At 49.0% G+C, this 10100-nt stretch overlaps 1 protein-coding gene across 2 annotated transcripts; it reads right to left on the bottom strand.

The window, feature by feature from the left end:
* Positions 1 to 682: 682 nt before the first annotated feature.
* Positions 683 to 8916, bottom strand: OTP (orthopedia homeobox). 2 transcript variants are annotated; one of them, XM_081053850.1, is made up of 3 exons: positions 8741 to 8916; positions 7063 to 7472; positions 683 to 1360 (listed from the first exon to the last, which is right to left on the bottom strand). In XM_081053850.1, exons 1-3 carry the CDS (start codon positions 8775 to 8777, stop codon positions 830 to 832), a joined length of 978 nt encoding a protein of 325 aa, XP_080909976.1. In that variant the 5' UTR covers positions 8778 to 8916; the 3' UTR covers positions 683 to 829. The 2 variants fall into 2 exon arrangements, with proteins under 2 accessions (XP_080909976.1, XP_080909977.1); XM_081053851.1 differs by lacking the exon at positions 8741 to 8916 and adding an exon at positions 7868 to 7895.
* Between the last annotated feature and the right edge of the window lie 1184 nt (positions 8917 to 10100).

The following is a 10100-nucleotide window of genomic DNA, read 5'->3' as shown; positions in this document are numbered from 1 at the left end:
GACGGTTGCATGGATGTGACCAGGTTGACAGGGGAAGGGTCGGGTGGTGGAAAAGGAAAGAAAGAATTCAGAGCAAGAATATAAGGGTAAATCAAATTACATCAGTTGGGCCCTCAGATGAGGCGGTTGCTAGCAGATGCTTGTCCTCCTTTAAGACAAAAATCCCTAACATTGTGCTGTCCCTTGAATACGTCCGTGTGTGACCTAGGAGCAATGTGTATGTGTGTGTGCGCGCGCGCGTCGTGTTTGAGAGTGAGCGAGAGTGCGAATGTGTGTGTTTCTGCCCACAAACCAGTCCATTGGTGTCTGATTTCAGATCCTGAGTCGACTCCCTGGTAAGTAAAATGGCGGGAAGGATGCTTTTTGCAGGGCGCGGGGGGAGGGGCGTGGGGCAAGAAGGGACGGGAGGGGAGGCGGCGGGCGAGGGGGTCGTAGGCGTCGCGTTGAAGGTGTGGGTGGGCACGACGCCAGTCAGAAGGCCGGGAAGAGAGCGTGAGCACAATAAGTGCTAGCGGAGAGACCGGGTAGCGGAAAGGGTGGGGTGAGGCGCCAGAGATGGGGCGGAGGGAGGAGCTGGGGGACAAGGCTAGGCGGGCTCCGGGGCGGGGGACCGGGGCGTGCGAAATCAGGCGGAGGGGAGGCCTGGTGAGCTGGGGCTTGGGGTGAGCCCGAGCCGGTGGAGGCGAGGACAAAACGAGAAGTGGCGGAGGCCCGGCTGGGACGGGACAGGGCGCGCGGGCAGGGAGCGGGGCCCCGGGCGCCCGCGGGAAGGGCCTCGGGGCGGCCCTGGGGGCGGTGCCGGGGGCGGAGCGGGCCTGGCGCGGCTGCATTAAGTGAAGCTCATGGAGACTGTGTGCTCTAGTGCCTTGCGGCGGAGGGAGGCGATGCTCGTGCCCCGCCACACGTCGCTGCTGTCCGGGGAGCTGCAGAGCTGGGGCGAGCCGGAGACGTTGCTGGGGCCGGGGAGGGAGGCGGGCACCATGCCGGGGAAGGCGGGCTGGTAGAGGTGTGACTGCAGCCCCGCGCCGTTGGAGCCCGCCAGGCTGTTGGATAGGCCCATGGAGTTGGGCGGCGGCCCCGCCGCCAGGCTGCACTGGGACAGCGACTGCGCCATGGCTTGCTGCCGGCCGAGCGCTGGCGGCAGCGGCAGCTGTGACACGCCCGGCATGGCGGCCGCCGCCCAGCGGGTGTCGTTGGCGTGGAAAGAGCACAGGCTGTCGCCCATGGCGGCGGCGGCGGCGGCGGCGGCTGATGGGAACTGAGGCAGGCCTGGCGTGGGCAGCAGCGTGCCCGGCGCGCGGAACACATTGGTGGTCTTCTTGCGCTTCTTCCACTTAGCGCGGCGGTTCTGGAACCAGACCTGGAGCGGGCGGGGCGGGAGACACACACCGCGCGGTTAGGAAGCCGGCAGCTGGGGGGGGCGGGCGCTCGAGCCTGAGAAACCGGCGTCACATACACCCACTCGGGCCCAGGCGGAACCAGTGCCCGAGGCCCGACCCCCCACCCCCACCCCCCCCACACACACCCAGCCAGGTCAAGTCAACTGGCGCCTCTTGCACCTACCAAGTGCCAACTCCCGGGGTCCTGAGTGATCACGCCCCCGGGGGCTTACACACAGTGCGAACAGCACCGTGCCCAGTGCTCAGCACGCCCCTGCACGCTGACATTCTGTGCACCGCTTAGCTGCACATGTCTGCAGGCAGGCATGTGTCAAGGCTGGACCCACAGGTGTACAAATGAAGATAAACACGTGTACCCATGTGGCTTAATCGCGTGCCTTATACCGCTGATGGGGTATAGAATTTTCAGAGACGCTGGAAATTTGGAAATTGATGAAGGGCCGTGCGTGACCTACCCAGTTTCAAAATCGAAAGACGAAGGAAAATTCCTAACGCCACGGATGACAGAGCGCAGAGGTTAATATGGTGATCCACGTGGGAAAGGGAGCGCCGCTGAGCGAGTGTTGTCTGGGTCGCCGCCGTGGCTTTCTGACTCATAGCGAGAGGTACTAGTGACATAGGTCTCCGTGTCTCATCCTGAAATCCCTCTAAAGGCATCTTTATCTGAGCTGAGCGGGGGTGCTGGAACCTGCTGCCAGAGCCCTGAGGCCCAGGGGCCTTCAGCTCTATTCTTTCCAGGAAGTTACCTAGGATCCTAAACAGTAGCAAAGCCTCCCATTCCCTCAACCCCCATCCCCACGTTTCCTCTATAACCTGAAAGCAAATTTTCTGATGCTACAAATTAAAGAAGGTCAAGTTTAAAGCTCACGCGAGTTATGAGTCAAATTCAATTTTGCTAGATAAAACTATGTGTCTTTATAAAAGGGATGTGTATAATAAAATAAACTCCACATGAAAAGAAGCCGCCTGCTCGTTTTTTTAACACTGATCCTGGTATTTCAGACGTGACCAGACAAATTTGCCTATGGATGTTAAATTCACTACCACGGGGGAAGGAAGGGTTCTTTCTAAAAGATATCAAGTAAACTGCCTGACCAAGATAATCTCCCATTTCCCCATATTTTAATCTGATTTAAAAAAAACAACAACCCAACATGCCTACTTGGCAGGCTTGAGGTTTACCGTGCAAATATATAAAGCATGAGGAGCACAATTCAGGTACTGATTGAGTTTCCTCTTAGAATTTAGCCAACGCAACTTGACCATCGTATTCGTGGCCAAAAGATTATTCATCCGTTAATCCAAACTCTTAGTGTTTATTCTGCAAGCTAAAGCATCATGAGTAAGGACGTTCCAGACCCCGTTCTCGGCAAACCAGCTGTGCACGGCGGTTTGTTCACACCCTTGCAGGTGGAGGCACACTCTCCGCTTAGGAGTGTGAATGGCATTTTGCAATCTAGAATTCTGCCCGCCTTCGGTCCGGCCCTGGCCTGCTCTACTACACCCGCGCCATCGTCTACCACTTTCTCTTTCTCTGGTTTCTACTCCATTTCCCACGTTTCTGTTCACCCCAGTGTCCAGATGGGGTAAAGACGCTGGGTCCCTTCCCTGCTAAAGCCCCTTGAGTTGCTGGTGCGGGGGATTGATGAGGCCGCAGAGGCCGGGTTGGTGGCTGGGATCAATGCGGCCCGCCGCAGATTGAGCTGTTAGCGGCCTTTCGCGGAGGGTAACCCCCCAGGAGCCAAAGAAAGCATAGCTAGGTGGCCTCGGGCCGTAGGTCACTTTGCATTACTCATCCAAGGCTGCCTCCGGGGGAGGTAGACCGGATGGAGCCCTAGACAGGGACGGGTGTCTGTCCAACCGGTCCTCGCACCTCACTCTCCGCACCCGGATATGTTTTGAAAGATAACTATAAATTAAAGACGGGTTCCTGACACCTTGCAAGTGTCAGTGAATCCCGAAATTTTTGAAGGTTTGGGGCTGACATGGGGAGGAGGTTGTTGGACTTGCGTAGGGAAGTGGGGGAGAGAAGCTGAAACAAGAAGGCGGGGTGATTGTCGGGTAGAATTTCTGTAGAAAACACGCCCGCTACCAAGGTTTCTGAATCTCAGACACAGGCCGAAAAGAACAGCTGTCAAAGAACTAAATACTATAGAAATAATCGAAAAATCGTGCTCAATTATATTTGAGGGTTAGTAGTCAAATGATGGCTGCAAAATTTTTTATGTTTCATGGGTTACTGGGTTTGGGGGGTTAAAAATCAGCGTGGGGTCTGAGCACCTTCGTTCCAAGCTATGATGCATATGTTTTTAAAATGTGAATGTTTCCACTTGAAAACTAGAGCATGACGGATTAAAATACAGGCAAAACCTAAGGGAGATTTTGAGAATGCACAGATGACAACTCCAGGAAATATATTAACCGCAGCCACGCGCCAACTTTGTACTCAGTTTGAAATGCAGCTCTTCTTGAAAATGCTTAATACAACAGTGAGAATCTAATGGAGGTTGGAATTTAAAAATCCACTTTCGTGATATCTGCTGTTACAGTAATATAGACATACTGTAAATGTATTTTAAAATATATAGCCCGTTTAATTCCCCACCTATAAATGGCTCAGCAATAGAGAGAGGGAGAAAGAGTGAATACTGAATATTACTTTTCCCCCTCGAAGCAAACGCTTTATGAAGATCTCATTGGAATCCAGCAAATGATTAATGTGAAGATTTGGGAGGAAATCTGGGGAGCTGTATTAAAGCCTAGATCTCAGGTTCATTTCGATCAGCCAGCCGTGAACTCTGGGCCGAATTCATTACACTTTAATAGTGCTGGGAGAGGAAGAAAATGCAATTTCTCATTCCATTAGAAAACTAGAAAATACTCTCAGCTTGTCCCCCTATTAAGATGTGGCAGGTGACAGGGCCATTCTATGGGACACGGTCAATGGAATTACAGCACATTATTTTTGTTCATATAAAATATTGAAAGGCAAGCCTGACTGTGCAGAAGTTATTTCACTGATTTGGTTTTTATGTAAATAAAATATTGAAAGTTAATTAATCCGTGCTAGAGACTAATGATTATGCTTATTATATTGCATTTGATCGCGTAATTTGCATGATTCTCGCATTGCTGCTTAATAAGCCATTCCAGGTTATAAATAATTCTGAAATTGGTTTCTAATAATGGCATGCTATAAAAGGAATGGTTTTATTACACTCGCCAGAAAAGGGGAGCGATATCAGACAAGGAATTGGCTTCCATGTGAGTAGAGGTGCTTTAATAAATACTTAAAGTATGATATATACCAGATATAGATAAAAATAAGTATGTTGAATCATTTAGTGAAGAATCAGAAAGCATCTTTAAAAACATACAATTGCAATAAATTAAATGTTTAGATCATTTTTAATCAGTGCAGTGGCCCACGTACTGAAAAGTATGTGTGGCAATCTGTTAACTATAAAGAAAACTATGAAATACTCATCATATAAGAACATAAACCAATTACTATTTAATTTGAATTTGGTCAAGGAGCAATGGTACAGTGAATTGTGAAGTAAATATATTTTCCATAAATTATTTTTGCATTACATTACATAATGTTAATCATTTTGAAATGTTAATTAAAAAGGTTATGTTGATCTGATTACTTTTTAAACTATGGAACATTATTTTTTAAAATATTGAAATTGCCGTTCTATTAAATTGTTCCTATCAGCAGCCTCAAGCTATTATCTTTGGTTGAACATTATGCTAGAACAATTAAAGTACTTTGTCTCTTTCTTCTTGATTATTCTTTTGTGTACTTTTTGAAAATAACTGCTTCTATTACATAGTTTGTATTTTATTTCATTTACAACTTTTTTCATTAAAAGAATCACTGTCGTTAACCTTTGGAAGATCTAATAAAGTTTAATAGACTTCATTTTCTTTTCTTATAAAGTCAGTTGTCCAATTATATTTTATTTGTGATTCTAAGTTCTATTTTAACTTAAACTAATTATCAATATGTCTAGATTAAGCAACAGATTTTTGCTCTTTAAAACAAAAATTATTAGATAGTATTTCTCTCAAAGACAAAAAACAAATTTGTGAATTTTGAACCTACAGGGTTTTAACAAGCCAGTATTATTAGCAGTAATGGAAGTATTAAAATTATGTATTTCTGTTAAAGTTTGAACTCAACTTCAGATTTGAAAAGAGGTGCAAGGTAAAATTTTTTGAAGAGCATTAATAATATATATCTGCACAATGCAATTAACATTCTTTTGGTGCTCCATATTCATGGCCTATGGTTCAAGGCTTCCAGAGTTTACTAACAAAACCACCCAGACTTATATTGAGTAACAATGTTAATCTATGTTATAGCCTGAACATTATTAATTTGTCCATTTTAGTTCCCCAGTTACATTCATCTGCTGATTATTTAGAACGGAAGCATACACTATTTTTCCAGGTTAGACTATCTTTAAAATGCCCAATGAAGCCCGAAATATTCAACACTGTGGTTATGGACAACCTTTCTCTTACTTCTTAGATCACATGTGAAATAACTGAAATCTTTAAACTTAATTTGTAAAAGCATCAAAGCTGAGGTTAACACTCCGGATAACGGACAGAAAATACCACGCACAAAACAGGAAAGGAAGGTTTTCAGCACCCTGGATACCTCAAGATTAAGTGCGTATCTTAGAATTTCACCTCCAGCACCTGCCCACAAAATATTTGATACATTGTTTTCATTATTTTTAAAGGCGGAAATATGGTATTCATTTGGGCTTATGTTTGTATTCTCCAATACTCAGATAAGCTACAGGTGTGGTTTTTAAAGTTACATATAATTTACAACTTGGAGGATGGTTGGACGAGAACAAGGGGTCAGTAATTATTTTGTCTGCCACCTGTCAGTCTTTCCTGCCCTAAATGTCCTGTATTAAGATCGGTTATCCAAAACAGAAAACCTTCATTTCCCCCCCAGTTTCCTTAGGGGGAAAGCAAGGCTCATAGGCTGTGGGGGATTGCTACAGCTGCCCCCAGCGCATTGATCGACCACCGAAGTTCAAATCCTTTGCAAACATCAAAGCTAGGGATATTTTGCCTGAGAGCGAGCGGCAGGAGGGAGATATTCAGGAGAATAAAGCTACACCGTGAAACCCAGGTGAGGATCTCTTTTAAAAGGCACCCATTGCGCCTTATTTTTTCCCTTTTCACGTTTTCTTCACAATTGTTGCATCCCTCCATTTATCCATGCTCTTAACCTAAGCTCATTAGTGGGTAACGAAATGCTTGTCGATAACGCGAGCCGGAGTGGAGGTGAGCGCTCGGCTTAGCAGCCTGGGAGTCGCGGAGCACGGGAGACTCGGAGGTTCCCTTCTCAGGAGGAAGGAGGCGACTTAGCAGTCGAACGAGGCCGGCTTCGCTTTTGAAGAGTTTTCGCTGGGATGTGGCTATACGGGTGGGAGGTTGAGGCCCTGCCTGTCCATTGGGGGATGGCGGTCAGGGTCAGTTTCCGGGCAGAGGAACTAACTCGACTTAAGAAAGCGTAGGCTTCTGAAGCTCAGCCCAGAATCCCGGCAGGGCAAGAAAGGACCCCGCTTCTTTTGCCCACATCCTCCCGCCCCTTCCTCGTCGTCTGCCCCGGCGCCCACGCCCGGCGTACCTGCACTCGGGACTCGGTCAGCCCGATACGCAGCGCCAGCTCCTCGCGCATGAAGATGTCCGGGTAGTGAGTCTTGGCGAAGCTCCTCTCCAACTCGTTGAGCTGCGCCGGAGTGAAGCGCGTCCGGTGACGCTTCTGCTTTTGTTGGCCCTGCTGCTGGCCGGCTTGGCTGGGATTCGGGCCTCCTTGGGGCCCCGGCTGCTTGTCCGGGTCCTTTGCGCTCACTGCCAGCGAGGCCGGCGTCGAGCCCACGGTGGTGATGTCCTCCCCGGGCAGCAGAGTGGCTCCCTCGACCGGATCGGAGTTGGGCGCTAGGTCGCCCGGATGGCCCCCGGGGTCCGAGCCCCCCACGCCCAGCCTACACTTCACCGCCTCCCGGTGACCCAGAAGCTCGGCGGCATCTTTCATCCCTGAGGAGGCAAGGGGATCGAGGTCACTACCTTCCTACCGAGGCCAGGAAGGACTGTCCCCCCACCCCCCAGCGCTCCTCCTGCAACCCCATCCTCGGCTCCCTCCGCGCCCACGTTCGCTCGACGGAGTCAACTCCCGGGAAACTCGGCTGGGCTCCCCAGGTTTTGCACAGCCAGGCTGGAATCCCATCTCCGGGCCCTTTCCCCTCGCTCCGCAACCTGGCTCTCGTTCAGCAGCACATCTTTCGTCTCTCCCACAACGATACACTCCCAACCCCGGCAATGAGTCCCTTTCAGAAACCGTACCCTTGGCGCCCTAGGAACCCGAGAGCGTAAACGAGAGGCGAAAGGGAGAAAGAAAAGAAAATTAAACGATTCCTAGTTTGCTACCCCACCTGCGTGCGCTTAGGCAGCCTGACGAACTCTATCTACCTCCGGCCCTCAGCAGATTCTCTCTCACTTTCGGAAGAAGAATAAGTCTCCCAGCCTTCCACTCCCCGAAATCAACTCAAATCAGCTCCGCCTCCCCCTCAAATCAGAGAAAGTGCTTGGAAAATGGAATCACATCCATCACCAAAGATTCCCAAACCGGAAACCCAGACAGCATTAAAGAAACTCCAGTAAACTCTATAGGAATAATAGTGAATCAAACTTTAAAGAATTCAACTTCTCTTTCCGAAGAAATAAAAGGCGCGTTCCTCTCAGCTATTGGCAGTGTCCGGTCTTTTGCAGGCGAAGGTACCTGTGAGGATGAATTTGGTTTTTCTCCTTTCTCAATGAGCACACTTAGCAAATCCGCTTGTATTGCAACGGCTTCTCCTTCACGCCAGAGTTTTACAAATTCGACCATACTTAGATGAGGAAGGAAAAAGGAGGTCGTGGGGAGAGGGAAGCAGAGGGAAAAAAGAGGAGAAAGAAATGCCAAATCAAAGTAAACAGGAGGGGAAAAGAAAGAAAGAAAAACACCTCCAGACAAATTATCACGGGGTAGCTCGCCTTTCAAAAAATAATAATCATAAGGGGGGGAGGAGGGAAGAGAAAAAAAATAGGAAAAACAAAAAGTAGCATTTCCCAACTCCTTTTTCAGATCTACATATTCCATAGATTTTTTTTTAAAGACGATGTTAAATCAAATTAAACTTTAATGCAGCACAATTACTTTTAAAGAAATTAGTCCATTTAGGGCACATTAAGGTAAAATAAGGAACAAATTGACAATTTCCTGCCCAGGCTTCTCCTGGCTGCCCGGGCGAGAGGCGCTCACTCACCTAGCCTGGCGTCCAGGAGGTCGGCGTGAGACAACATCGCGCACCGCTCCAGGGCGAAAGCTGTTCCCCCCCAAATTTTAGCGGCTTTAAGTTATTTAAAATAGATATAAGCTATAAGCTATACGATATAGACATATATAGATCACCTAAATGAAAGAAAATTCGGTTTGTGGTTAAAAAGGGGGCTTCTTGCATTATAATGTCCTTTAGAGAGACGGGGAGGTGCTTAACAGTTGAATGAACCCGTGAGCAGCTCGGCGAGGGGACCAATCAGGAGGGCAGCCTGCAAATGTCAGCGCCCGGAGAGTCCCCCACTCCGCCCGCCCGCCCGCCCGCGCCCGCCCGGAGGAGGCGGTGGTGGCAGCTCTGGCGGCTCCAGCCCCGAGCAGCAGCTAAAGCAGTGGTGGCCGCCTCGCCCTCGCCCTGGGGTTCTGGGCCAGACCTCCGTTAGTGCTGGCTTCCCGGTGATTTTCTCCAGGCACGCCTTTCCTTCCCTCTCCCTCCCTGCTCGCTCCAGAGACGCAGTTCTGTCTCTTTGAGCTAGCATCTTCCTAGGGCAGAGGGAAGGCAGGGGACAGCGCAGGACATGACCCCCGCGTGACCCAAGAGTCTCCCCCGCCCGCGCGCTCTGGGCAACATTGGTCTGCCTCTGGCTGCGCAGGCCTGCCAATCCGGAGCACAAGGACACACCGCGTCCTCCAGAACGCGCCTAGACTTCGCTGCTGCCCAGCAGGCCTGGGCCTCGGGTCCAGACACCCTAGCTGGGACCCCGGGCCTACAGACTCCCAGCCCTCTGCAGGCCGAGAGAGCAAAACAGGGAATTTACTCCCCCGGAGCTTCCACGGCTAGCGTGCAGTGTTGATTCCTGCACTTTGCACCCTTCCCGCCCCACTCCCGCTGCTGCGCGGGGCCCACGCTTGCAACTTAGCCAATAACCCGCTCCTTTGGTCAAAGTTTCTAAGTTCCGCTTGGCTCTCAACTCCACTTAAGGCTGTAAATAAAGTTAAATGCTCTTTATTTTCCTCTTGAATATGTTAAACTACTTGAACAATTTAAAGTGCTGTGCACAAGTGAAGCGAACCATTTCTAATGTTCTGATTTTTCAGAGCCAGCCAACAACAAAGTTTAGATTAGTAATATATTTCTAACCAGAGTAATTTTCAAGATCATTAGGCATTTATGTAATTAGTGCCAAATCTATAAGCTTTTATTACGATTATTAGAGTAAAATCAGTATAAATTTGTACTAATTTACTACTGTTTAGACTTGGCTGTCAAGCCCTGAGGTTCTTATTGTAAATGATAACTGAGGAAATTAAGTGCAAAATTCTGTACCATTTCTGATCTGCTCCTAAACAAT

The sequence above is a fragment of the Rhinolophus hipposideros genome, assembly GCF_964194185.1.
Source record: "Rhinolophus hipposideros genome assembly, chromosome: 7".
Lineage (NCBI taxonomy): Eukaryota > Metazoa > Chordata > Mammalia > Chiroptera > Rhinolophidae > Rhinolophus > Rhinolophus hipposideros.
This window is presented reverse-complemented; position numbering and strand designations above follow the sequence as displayed.

Excerpts from the sequence above, each read along its gene's own strand:
- OTP (XM_081053850.1), bottom strand. The coding sequence starts at position 8,777 with ATGTTGTCTCACGCCGACCTCCTGGACGCCAGGCTAG. Across the intron at positions 7,473-8,740 it reads CCTCCTGGACGCCAGGCTAG|GGATGAAAGATGCCGCCGAG; the intron begins GTGAGTGAGCGC and ends TTGCCTCCTCAG. Across the intron at positions 1,361-7,062 it reads TGACCGAGTCCCGAGTGCAG|GTCTGGTTCCAGAACCGCCG; the intron begins GTACGCCGGGCG and ends CGCCCGCTCCAG.